Source organism: Uloborus diversus, chromosome 10 (assembly GCF_026930045.1).
Source record: "Uloborus diversus isolate 005 chromosome 10, Udiv.v.3.1, whole genome shotgun sequence".
In the NCBI taxonomy this organism is placed as follows: domain Eukaryota; kingdom Metazoa; phylum Arthropoda; class Arachnida; order Araneae; family Uloboridae; genus Uloborus; species Uloborus diversus.
In genome coordinates, this window is record NC_072740.1 from 63,057,718 (window position 1) to 63,082,277 (window position 24,560).

At 31.4% G+C, this 24,560-nt stretch overlaps 1 protein-coding gene across 1 annotated transcript in view; it reads right to left on the reverse strand.

Moving 5' to 3' along the window:
- Positions 1–752: 752 nt before the first annotated feature.
- The window catches only part of LOC129231026 (mitochondrial coenzyme A transporter SLC25A42-like), a 36,116-nt gene continuing 12,308 nt past the window's right edge, over positions 753–24,560 (reverse strand). The window contains exons 4-8 of the mRNA XM_054865273.1: positions 23,113–23,221; positions 20,071–20,260; positions 14,340–14,456; positions 9,545–9,696; positions 753–1,069 (exon numbers count right to left, since the gene is read on the reverse strand). Coding sequence (XP_054721248.1) covers positions 753–1,069; positions 9,545–9,696; positions 14,340–14,456; positions 20,071–20,260; positions 23,113–23,221 — 885 coding nt within the window. The remainder of the gene's footprint in view (positions 1,070–9,544; positions 9,697–14,339; positions 14,457–20,070; positions 20,261–23,112; positions 23,222–24,560) is intronic.

Here is a 24,560-nt window from a genome sequence, read left to right on the forward strand (position 1 = left end):
CTTTCTTGTTTATTTTCTCTATTGTTTCAGAAAATGTAACATCAGTGCAAATTGAGGCATTCCAATTGTATTTTACAAATGCCGATTGATTATAAGCAGCTCATTAGTGTGTTTTCTCCCATTTTTTTCTCTCTTACTGATCCTTCCTTCCGATTCTTTATTGTGATAGAGGGATCATACATACCATAAAATAGCTTCAAGAAATAGGTAAGAGACTGAAAAATGTTTTTTTCATGTACATACTTTCTTAATGTGATATTAAATGCATAAGGATAAGAACATTACTCCATTAAAAAATAAAGTGATTTAAGTTCCAAATGCTTCAAAAAACTTGTAATCGAAGAAACAAAGTTAAAAAAAAAAAGAAATTTTGTTACAAAATTTTAAACTTTTTCACTTAATTTTTTATGCATATTACAATTTAATCTTAGGATTCAAAAGTGAACACATTATTAGATCATTGTGTGCATAAGACTATTATAGTGATTTTTTTAGAAGTGCACTGATTTCCAATCCATAAACAATAACAAAAGCAGATTACACACATAACAGATATTTAAACTCAACTATTAAAAAAACATTGGCAATGCGTGAATAGGAAAGGAAAAAATAATAATATTGCTAAGAAGAATTAAATATCACTTCAATGTTTAACAGCGTGTTGAAAAATAACAAAGCTAAATATATATATTTAAAAACTTAGTCCCCAAATTTAAACAGAAAACTTAATGAATTTCTAAAATTAATTTGAGCTATGTTGTTGAAAAGAATGATATACTTCTCAGAAAATTCTGCGTGATATCAAAAGTAGTGAAACTTATACCCACAGCTATTGGTCCTTTTATCCAATTTAAACTTAAACCTTTATATAGTCCTAGAAAACCTTCATCTTTATAAACTTTAGCAAGTGTACTTCTAATAGTACTATACAAATATCCTGTGACAGTAGCCGTCTGCATTCTTCGCCGAACAATATCTAAAGGATAGGAAGCAGATTGCCCCAACAAGCCTGCTGTAGCTCCAAATATCAATCTTTCTGATGCATGAAGTGGCCTGTCATTAGTTTTCTCTAAAAAATATTTTAAATATTAATATGACAAAACAAAGCTATAGTTAACAATGTCTTAATCTAAGCTGATTCATGGATTCATTAATATAAGCTGTGTCTAGCAAAAAGTTTAGTTTTTTCAAAAATGTGGCAAAAATTCAAAACATGTGTATAAGTTTTGTAGTAAGTTACCGCCCTAAGCCAGGGCTAAGGCAGAAATACTTAGAATACACCACCAGTTCAGTTATTCCATCCGAGGACTGCAGTTTTGTGCTTCTTTCTTGGCTCCCTTAACAGGATTTTCGCCACCAGCTCATGTGATTCCTATTCCGGGCTGATGAGTGCTAAAAAGCACGAAACTGCAGTCCTCGGATGGACTAACTGAGCTGGTGGTGTATTTTAAGTATGTATATAAGTTAAAAAATGGAAATTTAAAAGAATAAAATCTGATGATCAAGAAAGTTGCCATGCAGACAAAACTTTTTCCATGCTGGGAAAATTGATGGAATATTTTCCAATAAATTTGCTGTTAAGTAAAATGCCAAATAATTTTAACTCTGGAAAACCAACCTGAAACAAGTACATTTTTTCCTCTGATTCAATCAAATCTGTTAATTTGTTTTAGGCTTATTTGTATAATGTTTTTGTGTTAAATAATTAGAGGGAAACATTTAATGCAGTAACTTATGAGCTGCAGCTGATCATGTTTAGTGGAGAAATCTATAGCAACACAATGGCTGCTCATCATTTTGTTTTGCCAGTGTTGCAACAAATCATCAAAAATGTTTAAAAAGAAAAAAAAAATGCATAAAACAATTCGCTTCATAGTTTTTACTTAAACATAAAAATACAAAATACAGAAACAAGAAGCACTATAACTTGTGATATTTAGCTGTTTATTGCTTTTGCATGATTCACAGAAAAGCAGACATTTTTTGCAAAATTAGAGGATCCAAAAATGAGCCAAATTAACCTAATTTAATTTCAAAAGAAGTTCCAAAAATGTTCAACTTTACACAGAAAGATGAAGTAATTTAACATGACAAATATAAACTTGAATTTGACTAAAATGGCTTTTGAATGAACACAAAGCAACATTCTTACATAAAATTCAAGTAACAAGAGAAGAAAATTGTTGATCCTGCATTTTGAAAGAGTTAAAAAGTTTGAGAATTATTATTTGGGACTTTCAAAAAACAGCAAAAGAAGTTGGTTCAATACAGGGTCGTCCAAAATGATGTCACGCTTTGAAGGGGAGGGGGGGCTCGTGAAGTTGTGACAGCTAATAACAAGGGGAGAGAGGGAGGGAGGGGGTAACAAGAAGTAACATCATGCGATTTTTAATAACAATATGCTTTTGAAAAGTTATGTGACATGTGACAAGCATAGAGGTAGGATTATAGGTTGGAATATGGCGTATCTTCCAACATTAACACTTTGAGTAACTGTCATGGAGTGGTTGCCATATTGGTTAGATCATAAGAAGGAAAGCCTGAATGAACCTTTCCTGTTTTACTCTTCTTGTTTAAACTGATAATGTGACTGCATTTATTTTCTATCCAGGAAAGTATAGCATACTGACCAAAACAATTTTATTTCATTTTTAGCTGTACATTTCCAATTTTCTAGAAGATGCACTTATTTGACACACTTAATATTATTCCAACAAGATTAAATTTTGATATGTTAAAAAGTAAACTCTACATTATGCACGCAATAGGGTGGCATGGTACACGCGGATAAGCAAATTCAGGAATAATCCAAAAAACTAGGTAGAAACAATGCTATTGTAAGCAAAAGCTTAAAAATATAACACTTGCAAGCATTAAAACTATGGCTAAAAACAACAGTGTAGATAAAAAATGCGTATAAAAGCTTAAAAAGGATCGCTCATTATTGAAATCGATTACACATACGCGAGCAAATTGCGTAACCAGATTACCTGCAACAAATGAAAGTAGGTTACAGAAAAAAACGAACAGGGGAGGGAAATTTTTTCAAGCCAGGTGCAGTCACTCGTTTATGCATCAAAGTCAGAAAGTGGGGTAGATCTAAAAATCAGCAAGTAGTGTAGATTTAAAAATCAGGTTTCAACTAGTCAGATTTTGGTGACCTTGGAAGTGTTGATGTCATTGGTAATGAGGGTGAAGAAGAAGAAAATAGGAATATCTAGAAATAGATTTAGCACTTGCTAAGTTTAAATGTACATTCACAGTTAATAATAAACAAAAACGAAATTTTTTTTTGCATGTGTGAAAGGTCGCAGATAATTGAGAATTTACTGTAGCATGTTGTTAAACCCCTTTATTCTTGAAAATTTAAGAAAAACGAGTATGAGAAGTAATTAAAAACATTAATTATCGCCAAAAATCCTCCAAATTATCTGAAGAATTACACTGCTGAAAGAACTATTTTAGGCCCTTAGAAACTATACATTTTAAAGGAAATTTTTAAATAAGTACTAAATAGTAGCAAAATGATCATTAAAATGTTTTTATAAAGAGAAAAAAAAGAATTAATTAAAATCTAAAAGCTCATAATAAACTCTTGACGGTTCAGGGTACCCTCTATCTTGCAAATAAGTTCAAGTACATTTTAAGGACTTAACCTCTAATGAAAGGGATGCAAAAAAATCAAGAATAAAGTTATTCAGAAGAAAATATCAGCATCATAATATCAAGATCATTATGGCAGAACCAAATCAAAATAGCTAAAAAAGAAAATTTGTTGTCCACGGAAAGGACGTTTAGCAATTAAAAAGTTTTATTAATGAAGTAATTAAATAATTTATCACCATTATTGATGCAAGATCAGGGGCGGATACAAGGGAGGGATCCTCCCTCCCCCCTAAACCATCGACAATAATATACGTCCATATCAGGGTTCACTGATATATATCCGATGTTCACTTCGAAAACATCATCATATTTAGATATTTTTGATATTTATTTTTCAAACTAAGATATATCAGGGTGGCGACAGGAACTATGAAAAAACATTTCCTGACTTTTCCCTGATTTACATTATTAATGAGAATGGTTTCCTTTCTTTTCCCTATTTGAAAACCATTGCATATGAAGTAAAATGCAATGTTCAAAATGTTTTTAGCTGTTATTTAAAAATATATTTTGAAAAGATGTTCCTTTTAAATTATCTTCAGGGAAATATTATAGGAAATCTAAATCAAATACTTTACTTCAAGTAACCAGTTAGCATAAAATTTGTAAGAAATTATTAAAACCACTCTTAAAGACATATCTAATCATGATATAACTAAAAGGTTTACATGGAAATCATTTGAGTAAATTTTCATGCAGTATAACTGCAAGAATAACAAGTAATAGTGAAAGTATAGATGTAATGTAGATTTACTTATGTAAATAACAGACACATTTATGTAAAACAAATATAAACCTTTTAACAACCAGTCATACTGAGCTATTCTCTAATCAAGTACTTAGGTTTTAATGAATGAATACAGTATATTAACTATTAAAAAATAATTAAAATATTTACTTATGTGCAAAAGGTTACTCAATTTCAAATGATTTCATTACAGTAACCTCTCACTTATACGCAACCAAAGGGGACAACGAAATTTTCGCGCATAAGTGAAAACCTCCAAAAATAAGCTTAAATACAGTAAGTTATCAACAGTTATAGTAATACTAATAGTACACTACTGATACTAATGAATAAATACGCACATAATTTCCATTTATGCATTGTAGTTCAATAAAAATGTAAAATTTGAAGTTGCACGTTTTGTCATTTTTTATACACTGTACAGTATGTAAGCGAATTCCACAAAACCTAAAAACTGTCGCGTTATCAGTGTCATAGTCTGTGAGGATACAAAAGATCCTCGATAGGCTATGTCAATGCTTTCCGCTTCACCACGACCTTTAGGAAGGTTAACCTATTCGCATGTAACCTGTTCTCCCCTCTCGATGTCAATCATAAGACTAACTGCACCCCCAATCGCACACTTGCGCTGAAAAAGAAAAAACGCGTTCTTAGAAACATTTTGAACTTTGGAATAAAGGTGTGTGAAAGCATTCCAAGAGACATCAAGAAGGGTACATGAATAGGCGATTTAACTAAAACTTGAAATTTTTTTATCGCGCATAAGTGAAAGGTGCATTTTAGATTTCGTGTATAAATGAACAAGAGTTAACATTGTTTTCCTATATCGCTGGCCGGGCCCGTGAGAAGAACACGCATAAGTGAAAAATGCGTATAACAGAGGTCGCATATAAGCGAGAGATCTCTGTATTTGTTTTAAAAAAATCTTTGATTACTTTTGCAAAAAACACTGCAATTCAAAAAACAATCAATTAATTTTAAAATATATATTGTTGCCTCAGAGCAACACTAAGATGTTTCAGCGTTATTTCTGGGATTAGATATCTTACTGTTGCTCTGAGGTGAAGATATGCTGTATATAACTTGGTTTAAAAGAAAAGGTTATTTAAAATCTGACAACAAAAAAAATCCTCCATGTAATCTCACACAGCAACAGCGAATAATAAGATGGCAAAAAAAGGTTCATTAGTTTATTTTGATTTATTATTCAATTTCAGCAATTAAATTAAAAACACAAAGAAGTAATAACTTTTCGCTTTATCAGTATTTATTCAAAAAACAAAGATTTCTTCTGGAAACTGTGATTACAGTATGCTAATTACTTCAAGACAATGAGTAAAGGCAACAGAACCAAGTCATTAACGACGACTTCCTCTTTTTATTTTACATAGCATGGAATGCGTTCAAGGAAAATACAAGCTACCTAAAACAAACAACATTACAGACACAGAAGCAATCTTAGGAAGTTCATCCTTTGGTTAATAACTTACGATTCAATACTTTGACGTTGTGGAAAAAGGATGCACAAATATGCAGCAGTATATAATCACACATTAGTTTTATTTTTTTTAAACAGATAACATGTAAAATACCTAGGGAATTAAGGTACTTAATTTTGCAAAACAAAAAAAAATTTTTTTTTTCTTCTTCATTAGTTAATTTTCACTGAATTTTTGTTACTTTTTCGAAGTTCCCTGATCTCCCTAATTTCCCTGATCTGTCAATACCCTGCATAAGCAACATAAATATTGCATTTATTGATCACAGGAATGAGATTCATTCATTATTGAAAAAGCCAAAAAAGTTACTACTTATATGTTGATATTAATAAAATATCAATATATAAATATAGTATAGTATATACTATATTTATATATTGATATTTTATTAATATAATAATAGTTTTTTATTTTATATTCATAATTTTTTTAAGTAATGTAACAATTTTAATATTGATCAAAAATGCTGAGTTAAAATTGGTCAGAAAAAAGGAAAGTGTCATATGGTCTATGCATCCATCATATATCATATATAACATTTTGCCCACATCTCATGCATCAATACGAGGGCAAATCAAAAAGTCTTTGCGCCTAATTTTTTTTAAACCAAAATACAGCTGTGAATACAAAGCAAACATATACATTCCCAACAGTGAGTTCCTTGAACCGTACCAGCCGTATCTGCTTTTTGCTCATCAGAGCAGAGCTGCTATCAGTCATTTAAGATGACAGTGGTTCTTCAGACGTCCACAACTTATGAGCAGCCAAGTGATATTCGTTTTGTACGGAGCAAGGGACAAAAGTCCATAAAAAGTCACAGGGAAATGCACTTACAGTTCAGTAATAGTGATTTTCACTCCACTGAAGAAGTTTCTGGCAGGACAGAGATTCACATGTGACGATGAAGCCAAGAACGCTGTGCGACGGTGCATGGTTCCACAGGCAGCCAGAAGATTTCTGCCACAGCGGGATCTCTAACTTAGTCCCGCGATGGGACAAATGTCTAAACTAGTGTGGTGACTATGTGAATAAATAGTGCAAATGGCATAGCTTATTACGTATATTTGTAAATACATGTAGGCATCATTTTTTGGCAAATAAAAAATAGGCGCAAAGACTTTTTGATTTGCCCTCGTACATATCTCCACATCCTACCTTTAGCTTTGTATTTTCAAATTGCCTTACAAATTTTTGTAAAGATAAAAGGCATGCATGAAATGGCTACAAACAATGAAAAAATCGATGCCAAACAAAGAGTCTATAGACAATGGTTTACTAGCTAAATATTTGTAGTTTCATGCCTAGTTAACAACAGAATACAATTTTAATAACAATAGTACATAAATCGGCTTACAGAACTTGAATAAAATTTTGAAACATTATTTTTAAGAAAAAAATGTTGAAATAGAGTTAAATGAATCATCGCTGACAAAAATAAACTAACTGGTGTTAACTAATTCTGAAGGGTTGAAATTGTAATTCAGAAAAAATATCAATGGCAACATTGTAGTATTAAAAATTATTATGATTCTGACTACCTTTTGTTGGCAGCTGATTATCATTTGTTAATTAATTGGCAATTGCCTAATTTGCTAATTTGTGCATCCTTAATAAGTACTCTTTCTCTCTCACAAGTACACTACATTTGCAAATTTAAAAAGATGAAATATGTTCAAGACTTGCTGCAATCAATAGTTAGCAGATTTGCCTGAACACAGCTTGGAAAATGTAAAAGGCTCTTTTTCCAATTTAAGTGAATGCCGCTCAGGCCGAAATATTTTTTAACGTCATTTCGTTGATTTGCTCCAGAATACCTATTTTTTTTTAAAGTTTAATTCAGGGATTTCAGAAAACCGCTACAGCTTCACAGAAAAGTTATGGAAAAAAAAATACTGTGAACCAGTCTCTTGGTTAATTAAACAGGACGAGTTAAGGAAGAATGCTGCAATTAAAAATTAACATAAAATACTAAGTACAATACTTGAAATATTTTTGACTACAGATTTGAGTTTATGTACTTTGATCTAAACACAGAATAGTTTTTCAAAAGTTTGTTAAGGTTTCCCCCCCCCCCAAGTCAAAAAAAAAAAAAAAAATTTTTATGAGCTCTTTTCAAAAAAAAAAAAAAAAGGTTTGATTAAATTTATTAAAAGTGGACATTGTCTTGCAATGGACCCCAGCGCACTGTGGCATTGAGGGGAATGAGGTTGCCGATTCTCTGGCCAAAAAGGGTACCATGATCCAGCAAACTGCTAGGCCAGAAGTTTCTTTTGGCACTATTAAATGAATGATTAAAAGCAAGATGTTGGAGGAGTTTTCGAGCAGTCCTGCCACTAGAACTTCATCCAAACCATGGTGAGACGAACTCCTCTCCTATCAAATAAACACAGATATGGAATGGTGGCTGAGTTCAGACTGACCACGGGATATGATTGCCTACCCAAACACCTACATCATTTCAATGTCATTTCTAGCCCTCTCTGCACACTCTAATCTGGGATATGTTTTGGATGGGGATCACATGTCCTATTGCCCAGCGTTAAGGCAGCAAACTCTAGTAGACTGCTACTGGGAGGTGAGGAGCCGTTTGGTTTCATTGACTTTTTACTGCAGCTGTTTGTTTATTTTAGTATTTGTTCTCTGTGTTTGTTGTTGTTCTTTTGTTTTATTTGTTCTTTGGCTGTCGTGGTTTTGTAAACTTTGCCAATGGAAAAAAAATTATTAAAATCTTTTATGCATTATTATGTATGGTTTCAAGAATATTCTATACATTTTTATTGAAAAATATCCACAGACAAGCTGATGACAGAGCTTTTCCCAGAGTTCCTTCGGATAAAGAAGATTTGCTGTGTTCACTGTATCTCAGCCGACAATTATTTGAAATGAAAAACTATTTGAATTTAGTCAGACAATTAATAAATACTCCCCTCAACGATCTCAGATTTTTTTTTTGTCAAGTTTCAAGTTTTGGGAGGCTATTTTTTAAGTTAAAAAGTGCTATTTTCACGAAAAATTCCACAATTTTCTAAGTAAAAAAACCATTTAAAGAAAAAAAAAGAAAACTAAAACCCAACATTGGAGAAGGTTTTTTATATGCAGAATGTGTGTACTAAATTTGAAATGAATCGGAGCAGTAGTTAATGGGAGTGAACAAAGACTTTGAAAAAGTGGTTTGAGAAAAAGGTGTTTAAAGTTTTAGAAGCTAAAAAGCATCCAGTCTAGCTCCATAGAGTACAGTCCCAGAAGCAACTTCGATGTCCTAAACCTCTTTTTTAAATATATTTATTAAATTATATTCACTAACCACAAGCAAGCAGCACTGAGATTCCTAGCATCCGCAGCAGTCGGAACAGCTGCAGGCTTCTGCAGCTTTCGGAGATACAGCTTGAAGGAGCAGAGACTAAATACTTGATAATTTTGAGAACTTTGCTTGGATCGACTTGAAATTTTGAGAATATATTTTTGAAACTACAAGATAATACAAAAATGAAAAAAATGAGTTTTTGAAAGTGCAAACCTTAGCCTTCCCTTAATTTTGCAATCTGTTCAAAAAACAAAATAGGAGGAGATTAAACCTATGAATGAAAAATCATTCAAAGAGAAATAAAAGGAGTAAGCATCCAATACGTACCACTGTGCAATCTTTTTAAAGTTTCATAAGTAAAGAAACCAGTTCCAGAGTAAGGAATGACTCCTAGAAGAGTTGGTGCATACCCACGATAAAAGGTGGTGAATCCTTCAAATTTATAAATTTTAAAAAACACCTGAGATAAACTGTTGTACCTAAAAATTTCCAAAAAAAAAGTTGTTCAATAATAAAATATCTTCAAAAATATAAAAGAAAATTTACTAATATAAACATGCTTCAAAACATTCTGTGCACCAAACTGTCATTCTTTTGCTCAAAAAAAAAAAAAAAAAAAACAACTACATCACAAAGAACAATGAAACTAAATGTTAGAGACCTTTTTTGTATGGGAAATATATTTATTGTTATAATTTAATAATTATTTTCAAGCATTGAAAGAAAATTGCATTTCTTAAAAAACTAGTTTAGTTGATGTAGCTATACGTTTAAAAAGTGCTAATATAGGCAACGGACGCAATAAGGATATATAAATAAAAAGACAAACTCAATTTCCTGAAAAGAGTTAACTAATATATATACATACAATATACATAATTATATATTTAAAATTAACAAAAATAAAACAAAGACTAAAGATGTTTAGTTTGTCTTTGATTTCAACCTCATAATATTAGAGCCCTAAATAAAATTAATCAGTTTGATAAAATAGATGAGTGAAAATAAAAAAATAATAATAATGATCCAAAGATACAATCAAGTGAAATGACATGCTTAGTCTGAAGAATTACTTAAGCTGATGCTCAGAAGTATTGATTGCAATAGCGGTATTTGCTGAGGTAAAATATCGGTATTTTCAGTATTAGCTGAAAATAATAAATAAGTTAAATTAAAGAGTTTTCCATTTAACTTATTAGATATCTACTTTTATTTTAAATGTACATTTCTTTTTCCATGATATAGTACTAATGATGCATCAGTCCATTGATGTAAAAATTTGGATTCAAAAGCAGAGAGATTGCAAATGATATTTTCATTACTAGATGGTGAGATGAATCGCACTTTCGTGCACTTATGCACACCATGTTTTAATTTTTTTCCATTCACGTGATCACTTACGTTCCCTTTTGTGAAAGTTAATTTCAAGTGTAATTTCGAACTTATTTGTCCTATGAATATTTTATTCCAATCATCCATTGCAGTAATACTTTTTTCAAAAAATGTTTTTCTCAACTGTACTTAATTTTGACAAAATTTTTTCTTGTTAGTATAACAAATGGTAATTTGTTGTCAGCGGCATTGGTTTGTTGTCCTGTCTAGCTATTTAGCTTTATACTTGACAAGATAATCTTTTGAAACCATATAGTATACCCTGAAAGTTTGCATCAAAGTAAGGCATAATCAACTGGGACATATTTTCAGATAGTCACATAATTATAATTCTAAAAAATTACAAAAAGATTATGAAAACAAATAAAAGAAACTAAAAAGATCAAATTTAGTTAAATTCATATATTTCAAACCAAAGGACTAATAAAAATCGAACACAAACCTATCCTGATCAAGAGGAAATCGTTGAGGATGATGTTAATGTTGGAAAAGGTATCGTCTCTCAAAGATAAATCAAAATTAGCTATAAATTCAAATAATATTAATAATAATAATAACACAAGGGTCGATCCAAAAGTAAGGTTCCCATCAATTTTACAAATATACAGCACTGCCTATTCTCATTGAAATTTACATCGTTGGAAAGAAAAAAAGTTTCTCTATTTTTATACGTAATGGACATCTTTTTCTGTGCATTATTGCAGACGATGTCTTAACGTCTGTATTGAGTGTCACAGAATTACACCGCCAGAGTGGGACATGACAGTCAACAAACCACTCTGCTCTTGATTGCAGTTTGGAGCTCGAGTCTAGTGATTACCACTAGTTTAATAAGTTTAACGAACACTTTGATGGCGAACGTTTCCATAGTGATGACTAATTTAAAAAAGGGGTGGAACACTAAATCAACGGGTTGGCGGTTGACTTCTGTGACACTCAATACAGAAGTTAGGCACTGTGCCCAAAAATGCACAGAAAAAGATGGCGATTGTGTATAAAAATAGAGAAACGTTTCTTCTTTCCAACGGTGTAAATTTCAATGAGAAAAGACAGTGATGTATATTTGTAAAATTGATGGGAACCTTGCTTTTGGATCAACCCTCCTAAATAATAAATAAATAATAAAAATTATAATAAATAATAATAGTAATAATAAATAATAAAATAAAAATAATAAATAATAATAATAAATAAAAATAATAAATAATAATAATAATAAATAATAATAATAATAAATAATAATTAAAAAATAATAATAGATAATAATAATAAAATAATAATAATAAGACACATAATACAAAAGAAACACACATACAAAAGGATTTATCCAAAAATAACACACAAGACAACAAATTATTAGAAAATGAAACACTTTGAGGTAATCAGAGAAGGTGCATCATGCATTGTTAACAGTACCACTGATCTGAGTGAATTTAAAAAACGTATTTTCAAATGCAGGAAATTTGTGCACTAAAATCAGTTCCAGGCTTAGAGACAATTATATAGATGCATTATGTTTCTTACTTTTATTGATTTTTTGTTATGACTTTTTTTCCTTCATTTTATATTTGTTCATAATACATTTTCATAAATAATAATTAAATACGTCAACAAAACAAAATGATTAAGACATTTTTTTGTGAAAATTCTAATACTGGTAATCTGGTATCACGATTTTAAAAATACCAAATACTGATATTGCATATTGTTGGTCAAAATTAAGTTTTTAAATTTTAAACTCCATAAACTACGTTAAGACCAACTTGATTAGAGGTCATGAAGTGTCTGATTTGAAGATGAGATAAAACTGCAAAGTTTAAGGCAATGAGAATTTATTAAACATTTAAAATTTAATCAAGCTTACAAATGTAAATATCACAAACTGATTATCAACTGCAGGCTGTTCATTTAAGCAGGGGGATGTGGGGCAAAAGTGAAACGGTTAAGATGACTAATTTGTTTTGAAAATTACAGTACATAAAGAAATAACATGGTATTTTATATAACAAAACCTGCATTGAAACAGTATTTTTTATTTTTGACAGAAAATTTCGTCTTCAAAATAAAAGTGGAAAATTTTCACTTTTTTTTTCATAGTGCAAAGTGAAAAACAAAATATTTTTTTGGATGAAATATTTTCTATTCCATTATATAACATATTTTTGATCAAAAGAATTAGTAAATAAAAGGTTGAATGAATAAATGAAAAGATAATGAAACAATAAATTAATAATTAAATGAATAATTCAATTAATGTACTTGACTAATTGTACAATTTACTTAAAATAAAAATAAGCTCAATATTAACTAACTTTTTACTGCATTGAATGCTAAAAGGTCTCAATTAATATTTGAAATGTTAATAACAAGAACTTTATCATTTTATAGTAGTAAAATTTTTTGAATTATGACAAAATATTAAATATGAGTATTAATTTTTAAAAATTGCCTGTATTACCAAATGATGTAATCTTCCGTGGTATTTTTTTCCTGACTGAAATAGACTATGTATGGTACTGCATAGTTAAAATAATACCAGATAGGTGAAGCTTGAAGCAGAGTAAATATTTCACCATTTCACTTTGCCCCATGTTCCCCTACAAAAAAATTATATCACTGGTTTTAGAAGTCTCAATACACCATACCTTGATAGTAGGTTCTACAAATCAGAAGTCATTGAGTTTCATCTAAACTTATCATGTAATCTGAACATGGGGGCCTTTGACGACAAACATCAATTAAGATTCGGACATCAGAACAGCATCTGTAGAGCACACACAGATGCCAGATCCCTGGGTGTTAATAATCATCCTGGCCTCAAAATTTTAAAAAGATGAAAAAAATCTTCATCTGGTAGACATAAAAAAACCAGGGCTTCAAAATTCTATTTCAACTAAAAATGTGCCAAGCGCAAACACAAACTTCCCAGACACTGGTTGGATGTGAGTGTAGAATGAAGATTGGTAAGAGAGAGATCAAACATTCCTCTTCAGGTGTATTTATTCAGTGCCCAATCAGCACACCTCTTTGATAATGTCATAAACCTTTACTGTCACTTTAACCTAATTTGCATATGAGTCACTGTAATTTTCCTCCATAAAAAGTACATCTCTTAATTTGAAGAAAATAGCAGTGAGCAGCACTGAAAAACTGAACACAACTATTTGAATGTAAACAGAACAATGTGGATCAGCCATGTTGGCTGGATGTGTCAAGCTTTAGATCCCACAAAGCAATTGGATTATTTTTTCAGCAGAAATGAAAGAAAGTAATTTCAATTTACACTTTAAATTTATCCACTGTGGGTCCGAGAAAATTTTTAAATAAAAGTAATTTAACCAAACACACTTTTGGTTTGGTATTGCGATCCCTACTCAGAAGTATTCATAGGAATCTCAATACGAGCCATCATAGGAAACTATTTCATGTATTAAAATCTAAGAGAAAACAAATTTAGGGGGGGGGGGCAGGATGGTGTAACTGCCCTCAAGGCTTTGAGAAAATGAATTTACATATAAGTGGGCATGGTTTTTGTTGGTTTTTAATATAATTTGGAATTGAGTACATACCCTTCACCCAACTCTTTCTCAGAAAAAAATCAAAGAGTACAACATATATTAGAAAATAACGACGAAATTTAAAAAATAGCATTTCTGCATGAGGAAAGGGCAGAGTGGATAGAATAACTTATATATTAACGTTCAAACAATGCTATTAAAAAAATCCTTACATTTCTTTGTGTGTAACAGCCATTCGAGCTCTAGCAAGATCTAAGGGATAAGTGCAAGTAGTTGACACCACACCAGCCAAAGATCCAGCAATAAATGATCTTCCTGGGTGCTTTTTCCTGCAAAGATAACAAAAAAGGTGCTAAGAGCAAACAAGTTAAATAACTAATTTTGATGAGTAACTTGTACTCTCTAATCATGTCTGCCAAATAAATGCTGATTAACTAGGAAAAACTGAAGTATAGTCATTGAGGATAACTTTCAGCAAAAATTTCTTTACTACTTACTACTTTACTCCTATTTTACGGTCAATTTGCTATAACTTAAAGCCTTATAACTCTAATAGTCTCTTATCTGGAAGTTTATATTGCAGTTGAACTACTAATACAGTAGAATACGTTCAAAATTGATCTATATAATACAGTTTTGAACAAACTGCATAACTTTTCAGAAGTAAACAATGAGTTGTATGAATAAAAAATACCCATTTCTAGTAGAGGAAACATAGGCCTTTTTTGGCAAACAGCCTATTTATTAGTAAATGCTACTTAAATTGCATTATTTGATTCAAACTACTCAATTCAGTTATAACTATTTTGATATGCAAATACAGTGAAGCGCCATAAATCCGCTGACTTGAAATCCGTGTTGATTTTGTCCAAATCCTGTGCAAATTTGTCACTCTGCATTAAGGCTCCAATATTGTAAGGCAAGGCATAAATTTAACTATTTGGCATGGATTCAGAAAAGAGAGTTGGAGCAAAGACTAGCAGATAACAGACAGGAATCCTAAGAGGTTTTTTGTGTACGATAATTCGGGGAAAGTTCAAAATAGTCATATTGGGCCACTGGTTGATGAGCATGGAATTTTAATTTAGGATGATAGTGATATTGCTAATGTTCTTAACAACTTTTTTCGAGTGTTTTTAACGACAACTGTATCTCAACAGTTGACACCAGCAAGACACAAGCTATAGTACAGCTTGAGGACTTTGTATTTTCCAGGGATGACGCTTTACTTCATTTGAAAAAAATGAAAGAGACTAAGGCAACGGGACCAGATAATATTTATCCAAAAATTTTAGTTGAATGTGCAGAGGAATTATCAGATGTAATTGTAAATATTTTAAATGCTTCATATAACTCGGGGACAGTGCCAGAGGATTGGAAGCTAGCTAACATTACACCGCTCTTCAAGAAAGGGTCTAAAGGAAATGCAGAAAATTATAGATCTGTGAGGTTAACTTCGGTGGTTTGCAAAATTTTTGAAACATTGATAAAAATTAAGATAGTAAATTTTTTAGAGACTAATAATCTATTGACTAGTTTTCAGTATTGTTTCAGGAAAGGTAAAAATCTTATGCAACTAATTCATTACATTTCTACGACAAAGTTACCATGGCTTTAGACAATAAGAAGCTTGTAGATGTTGTTTACATTGATTTTCAAAAAGCTTTTGATAAAGTACTGCACGTTGCTCTACTTAGCAAATTAGCTGATATAGGAATAGGAGGGAAAATTTTCATTTGGTTAAAAAACTAGCTGACTGGAAGGAAAAAAAAAGGGTAGTTGTAACGGGAAATTATTCTAAATGGAGCGAGGTTTTAAGCGGGGTTCCTCAGGGATCAGTGTTAGGACCAGTTTTGTTAATTGTTTTTATGAGCAATATTCATAAAAATGTTTTTGTGAACATGAATTGTTTTGCGGATGATGTGAAAGTTATGGGGATTGTAGAAAATGAAGAACAAGCAAATCAGCTGCAAGAGGATCTAGATCATATTGCAGAGTGGGCTGATAAATGGGGTATGGCTGTTAATGTTGGGAACTGCCAAGTGCTACATTTAGGGCACGGAAATAAGTGTACAAGTTATTATTTGCAAGGTTCAGTCATTAGTCAGGCAGAAAAAGTTACTGATCTGGGCGTTTTAATAAGTCAGGATTTAAAGTTTAGCCAACAGTGCAGCATAGCTAGTAACAAAGCCAATAAGATGCTTGGGTTTATCAATAGATCTATTTCACCCAAATCTAAAGAAGTTCTTCTGCCCTTGTATAGAAGTTTGGTAAGGCCTCATTTGGAGTAGGCTGTTAAGTTTTGATCTCCTTATCTTAAGAAAGATATTAATGTATTATAAAGGGTTCAAAGGCGGGCTACAAGGCTAATAAATGGACTTTCTCATTTAGATTATGATTTCAGGCTTAGAATGCTAAAAATGTACAATCTTGAACAAAGAAGAGACTGAGGGGACATGATTCAGTTGCTTAAATTTATTAAAATGAAATATGTTACGGGGCTAAAGTTTAGCACTGAAAAATGGAAAAGGGGTCATTGTTTTAAGCTATTTAAATCTCAGGCTAACATGGATATTAGGAAAAATTATTTTAGCAGGGTAGTGGAACCTTGGAACAGCTTACCAGAAGAGGTGGTAATGAGCAAGGAAGTAGATAGTTTTAAGAGGGCCATTGATCTTCACTGGGGATTGTAAATTGACTAGGACCAGTCTAGCTGGGCCCAGAGCCTGTTGCTGGTCGTCACTTTTGTATTTGTATAAAATAAATCGGTGAGCTCCTTGAGAGTGTATTGGCATCCATCATTACCTTGCAAATGCTGGCACAACTTTTTAAAAATGTCTGCTCTTGACGAGTCTTTTTGTGATACTTGCAGCTTCTGCAGGCTTAGAAACATCAAGCTTAAATCTAGATAAACAGTATGTATGGTACCATCCATCTGTTTGAACCAAATCTCTAGTGTTTGCAAGTCTAACAAGTACTTTCCATCATCCCCAGGAATTGTTCCTTTCTAAGGCATCCTCACGGATGGTAGAAATAAGTGTTATAGTTTGTGCTTCAAACCAAATTTCTTTGGTAGTATTTCGACACTTAGATACATCTATACATATTTTTCCACACAAAAAGCAAAGAGATTTAAAGTCAAAGATGGATTGGAGAGGCTTCTGTATTTTATTACTTTTTGATGCCATACTAGGTGGTTGCGGATGTCGCATGTAGTTCTTAAGGCACATTACATGTACTCCAGTTACATTCCCATTCAGATAAGCATTTTTCACTCTATCCACATCCTCCTTAATTTCACTGCATGTCAGTATTGTGCTCCATCCTTTTTCAGATACTTATACAACTGTATCATCAGGATCAGTACACCGCTCCAAAATACACTCCATTTTCACAACACTTCCAAGTCTGTTCATTTTATAACTGCAAACGTATACCACTTAATTTTTCACTACATTTTGAAACTTTATAACTTATTTATACATATATATTTACAATCGTATCACCATTATACTAGAAAATTTTAAGATTAGATATGTACCAACAAATGCAAGCAATTTGAATAGTAGATATCTATTTATCAGAAATTTTATTAACAGAGCTTTCAGTCAAAAAACGCAATTCAACAAGACTAAAGCAATCACAACTAACGACTAGTTTGTGGACCTTGTTTTTTTTAGTACTCAAGGGACAAATTAAGCAGTGAAGGAGGCAGAAAGATGGTTCCCATACTGTCGCTAATTGCTACTGGAAACGAAATTTTGAAGAATAAGGGAACATATTTATGATGAGATCCCTTTAATGGGACGATGATGATGATACCGGAAATTATCCAGGTGTTTCAGGGTTAATGAATAGCCATTCTAAGGTTCAAGCTGGCTACCTGCCCTTTTCCAGAAATTTCGACCCTAGAGTTAGACCGGAGACTCTGTTCACTCATATGTTTTGAATGCAACAGACAAACAGGTGTCGTATTATCTATTTAGTATTTCTTTTCATCAGTGATTCAAAATTGCAAATTACGGTGTCAAGTGCGAAGTGTTACAACCATATAAGAGAAATAATTCTCAATAAATGTTATTTAAATTTATAACAAAAAAGAAAAGGGGGAAAAATACTTCAAAAATAGGATTGCTGCTAAGTTTCATAATATTTCATAACCATCGGCAAAAATAAACTACAAAAATAAGATATTTCATATTCTTTAACACAGCTCTAAAAAAAAAATTTCGATTTAGGAGTTGATTTCTTATTCAATAATGCAACTGAACTAAATATTGGGTTGTTCGGAAAGTCATTTCGTTTTTTTTGGGGAACATGAAAGACAGTTTTCGTATAATGAATAAATATTTTATTAAATTATATATTGGCCATTCTGGTCCAACACCTTTTGCCATCTTTCTGGCAGTAACATAATTCCCCTCTCATAAAAGTTTTGGTCCTTGCTGGCAAAAAACTGGTTCAGGTGGTTTTTTACATCTTCATTTGAGGTAAAGGTTTTGCCATCCAAAACATTTTGCAGGGACCGGAACAAATAGTAGTCGGAAGGCGCCAGATCTGGAAAATATGGTGGATGTTGCAGTACGTCCCATTCAAGCTGTAAAAGTTTTTGGGCGAGTGACCAAACTTGTGTGAGGCTCCGTAAGGATATGGGGCACCCACACATCGAGCTTCGAGGTTAAGCCCATGCCTTTCAAATGGCCATAAACAGTCGAATTCGACAAATTTAATCTCTCACCAATCTCTCGTGTGGTTATTCGCCGATTTGCATCAACTAATGCCTTTATCGCATCTTTGTCAGCTTCGACCGGCCTTCCAGACCGTGGTGCATCTTCGACATCAAAATTGCCGGATCGAAATTTTGCAAACCAGTTCTGGCACTGGCGTACTGTTAACACGCCTTCTCCATACACATCCGTCAATTTTTTTCTCGCTTGGACAGCATTTTTACCTTTTCTGAAGTAAAAAAGTAAAATATGACGAAAATGCTGCTTATTGCTCTCCATATTTAAAAGGGCACCAACCAAAAACTACTGCGTAGAATTAATAGAACTTTTTCACACACAAGCCTTGCAATATCAGCTCTCAAGACATATAATGGTTATGCGGCTTAAGTGTGAAGTTGGTTTCGAAATAACGTAATTAAGTCCTCGACGGGAAAAAACGAAATTACTTTCCGAACAACCCAATAAGTATCAGTCATTTCATTTACTTGAGGGGAGAGGGGGGGGGGGGGCAAAGTAAATACACTCACAAATATCATATACAAACAATGAAATTCTTGCAGTGAAACTTTTACATTTGTGCAATGCATTTCTAAAACGGAGGGGGGGGGGAGGGTCCCCCTGCTCCATCCCCCCAGAATGAGACTTACGTAAAAATATTAAGTAATATGTACCATTTTTATTTTTTATTCAATTACACTTTAATGAAATGGAATAGTGTTGGAGATACAGCTAAAATAAGGCACTAATCTGCAGTTTCAGCCCCCTCTTTGCAATTTTCAAAATGGAGGTGTTAAAACTATCTAAACAGTATATAAAATAAGTTGCTTAGGTAAATTTATGTCAAGTGCTTCATTTAGTGAGGCTCAGCAAAAATAAGTTCACAATTTTTAAATTTAATAAATGTCAAGCACATATTTTCGATTATTTTTGATTCGAACTTTATCTTATTTGGACCAATAGAATTGATTCTAGAGCCCTCTGAAGTGGGTAACAAATTTTTTGCTGATCCTGTATATCAACACGAGAACTATAATTACAGGGATGTGTAATTAATGAAGAAGAGAGTTTTTCATCTCTGTACATTAAAAAGTCACGACAATTGGAATTAATTTTGCTGTAATCCTTTTTACACTCCTGCAACTGTGCAACTGAAATCACCATTCTAAATGTAAAGTCAATGAACAAAAATTAAATTAGAAATAAGTTCCTATTTCACCTTTCTTCATTTGTTTCAACACCAAGAAGATGTTTCCATTGTTCATGAGCTGCAAACTGAATTGATGCATAAGGAATTATGCGTGCCATAGTAGCTGAATTTCCTCTCCATAAGCTTCGGAAACCAGATTGACGATAACTATGTCTGATGAATCGAAATGCTTCTTTCATTGTATAACGTGTATTTGTAACTAAAATGAAGAAAGAAAGAAAATTATCAGAGGAAAGTAAAACATTTTTCAAAACACATTTTTTATGAATGAAAGAAAAAGTTCTTGACAGGATTTTATTGAAGTAATTCAGAGGATTTAAGTGGTATTTTAAATGTCCAATTAATCAGTTTTTATGGCATAAAATTGTATATGTATCTTTTAAAATAATGAATTTGTTACATTTCAAAACCTATATTTAATAAAATATAGCACATAACATTTTAAATGTGCAGTTGAACTCTCTTCATCTGACGTGATAGAAGAATGCATTTAATACAAAAGCACAGTTAAAATGAAAATTTTGTTTCTTTAGTTTGGTTTTCTATTCAATTATATTAAGTATTTCACTCATAACATGTGCATTAAATTGATAGTCTTCAGCTAAGACAAACAAAAATTTCTGACCTTTTCACAGAAAATGTTTTAGATGGAATACAATAACTTTTTTTTAAAAAAATTATTCATCATTTTGTAAGGTTGTAGAAGACCCATTGTCTATAGCGTAGAAAATGTTACATCTTTTGCATAGAGAATAAAGTCTTGTTTAACTGTGGACATTTCAATTAGCTTGGAGATAAAACTGTCCATCTTTCATTATGGACAACAGTCTGTCCTGATTATCAACTTCCTTTTTCAATTTTTTCCAAAAACATTCAATTATAAGAAATACGTTACAATTTTCTGAATATTCTAATTATTAGATTAATAAATAATATTAATTTTTTAAGGTATAGGTAAGCGTTTCTTTAATTTTCACAGTATCACTTTTTTATGGTTATTATGCATAACAGCTAATATGAACAAATTTGTAGATTTTTGACATTCCATACTAACAAAGATCATCTGTATTAATTGAATAAACTCAACCTTTGCAATCTCTGGGTCTTCATTTTTTGAGAGCATGAGAGTTAAATTAAAAAATTTTTTTTTAATGAATAAAGCAATAAAATTGCCAAGCATTTTAATGCTTTCTTTATTCATGGCATTATTCATACTTGCCTTTTAAAAAAGGAACAAAAACAGTACATTTAACTTCAAAAAAAAAAAGGAGAAAAAGTTTATTTTGCATCAGAAAATAGGAGAAAAAGCAGTAAATTGTTCACTGAAAATAAATTAAGACAGCTCTGTTTTAAAAATTAAACTTTATTAAATAAAAAGTTTTTATTTAAAACGGACATTTCTATTTGAAGAAAATTAATAAAAAAGAATTTTCAAAATAAATGCTTCACATGCAAAAGATGGGTTTCAATTTTTAACTTAAGAAAATAATTTTCAAAAATGTGCAATTAAAAAATTTAAGACAATATTACTGAAGGATTGGCAATATATTTTTCTAAGTGAAAAATACGTTCATAATATTATTAACTTATTCTCCATCCCTAGTACTGCCCTCTTCTCTTAAAAATCAGAACACTTTTTAATTTACATCTTGTGGGGTTTGTTTCCTGCTGGCTTTGTTTGTGAAGCAGACTGCACCCACCAGGCAGCTGCTTTTAGTTGTCACTTCACATATAGCCTACTTACTGCACAAATTTGTCTGGCAAGTAAAGTCTAGAGGCAGAGCAAAATGGCTTTCAACAATTTTCTTAATTGGATTGTGATGGTCTAGACAGTGGACAGACAAATACAGATTTTAATAGTAAAAATATAGTTTGCCCATGAAAGAAAACAGTATAGTAACAATACTTTTATTTATCTGTGTTAATGCAACAGGTTATTTCTAAAAATTTTAGCCACAATTTTTAAGTGCATCTTTCATTCAAAAAAAGTAGAGGTAGGGTGACCCAGGGTAATTCTTTATTTAAAAAAAATGCAAACAATTACTTTGAAAAAAATGTTCAAGGGAGAATATAAGTTTTTGGTGAAAATCTGATCACTTATGAGACAAGTTCTATGCAACCTTATTTTCCTTGAAAATTTAAGCAGAATTTAAAATATTTAAAATTTTTAGTGATCTGGAATTACTCCAGGATAAGGGACATTTTTTAGCCACTTCTGGGGTCATCAATAATAACCTATTATAATAATTTTATCAGTATTATTGCTATTATTTTGAAAGAACTTTTAATGTGGTTATACAACATTTATTCATAAATAAAATATTAGATGAAATAAATAACCCCAAAAGTCTTAGTTTAGCAACAGACAAGATGATTTTTTTGAAAAAAAAAAAAAACTCAAAACTTTAAAATTCCCCCAAATAGATTTGAATCTTGTTCATGAACTTCCTGTTTCTTTTTTTTTTGCATTTCTTAGCATTGTTAGTGTTTGCAGTTAATAAATATTAACAGTCATCTAAAGTAACTAAAATTATGTATTTAGTACCTTATTTTGACTACATTACAAGAAATGGGCATGGTCAACAATTGTCTCAGTGATATAGCTACCTCATATATAAAGTGCAGCATTGGATAAACCTCTATCTAATTTTAATATATACAATAGATGTGGAAACACTTAATAAAAGCTAACTCTCTTTTTAGATAAACTAAACAAAAAGTAACACAATTGAATTTTAAGAGATGGAGGAGAATAATCGTAATCATGCATTGTTGGTAATCCATCTTAGAAAGAAGTTTAGCAAGCAGCTTAAAACATGCTTAGTTTCATAAACTAAACAGCATATTACAAATGAGTAACTGTAATCATTCTAAAGTAAAGTGTTGTAGAGTTCCAGGCAATACTTCATATTTCTTTAAAAAATATTTTTTTAATAAAAATTATGTCATCAATTTTTACCCCAGAAATGAAATGATCAGGAATTACCACCCGGGTCACTCTACGATAAAAATGATTTTATGCTTATAATTATTAAAGAAAGAAATTCTTACTCTGAAAATTTATTTTGGTTCTATCAAGAGGAGCTATAGTTGTTTTTGCCAGAGCTCCAGCAGCAGCGCCAGCTGCCAAAGAGGAAAAAACTTTCTTCCAAGTACTAAGCTAAAAATGTAAGAGCAACAAATGAAATGTTTGCTTACATACTAATTCTAAGCCAGAGGTAGTGCAAGGCACAGATGAAGTGGATGACTGCCCACAACCTCACAATCTCTTGGCCTAGTAATGAAGCTTTGATCCACATCATGAAAAAGTCATATCCAAAAGTATTTTAACGTACCAAATATAGAAACATTCCATGACACATGCAAACTTGTAATATATTTTTGTATGGAATATATAAACGAAAATCATTGATTATTTAATTCATTCAGAACTTACATTTAAACTCGTAACTTTTGATTATTTGTGAGTTATTACTTTCCTTTTTACTTCCTTGAACAAAGAATTGTATTCAAGAAGATTTTTCAATTTACATTTCAACATAAATTTTCCATTTTAATCACCACAGGATCAATTTGGAATAGCTAATTCTTCATGTGCCTACATGCATTTGTCTGTACAGGTAGAAATGTATAGCATAGCTGCGAACCTTTAAAGCTAAAAATTAGGGAGACTTGTGTGCAACATTAGGGAGAATAATTTTACACATGATTGGAATAAATGAATAAATTTAATGACAAAAATATGAGTGTAAAAGAGATCTTTAAAATGTAAGTAGGAATGTCTGCAACTAAGACTGCATAGAATTCAAAACCCCGAATTGAGATTACCATTACTACTTTTTGAAGTTGAAAAACTAAAACATTTTGTAAAGTAAGAAAACCAACGTTAAAAAAAAGCACAAATTTGCCAATAACAACAGACACATGTTTCGGCGTTACAGGGAACGCCTTTTTCAAAAAGTAATGAGCTTATGGATGAAAAGACATCCGACAAAAGCGTTCCCCGTAATGCCGAAACATGTGTCTGTTGTTATTGGCAAATTTGTGCTTTTTTAAAGTTGGTTTTCTAACTTTACTGTTCAGCACAAAGGTATTTATTTATCTTAAACATTTTTTTAAAAAACAAAATGTTTTAAAAAAAATCTGGATGAATTTTCCGCCTATTTTTGGAAGCAGAATTTTTTTAAAAGAAGGATATTGAAATAAACATGTTTCAAAAGTGATTGGACACATAAAATTTTCATATTTGTGTGTGAATAGGTTTTGTTTTTGTGATTGTGATAATTTTACTGTAGGGATTTTTCCTGAAATTCAATTACAGACCCCGAAGTGGTTTTTTGAGGGGAAAAAGTAGGAAATAAGGAATCAAAAATTAAAAAAGTAGGAAAAGTAGGAAAAAAATCGCTTAAAAAAGTAGGAAAAAATAGGAAGAGATAGGACTACACACACGTCAAGACGACTGACAATCATTAGTATGGAAAATAAACTAGTGGAAACAA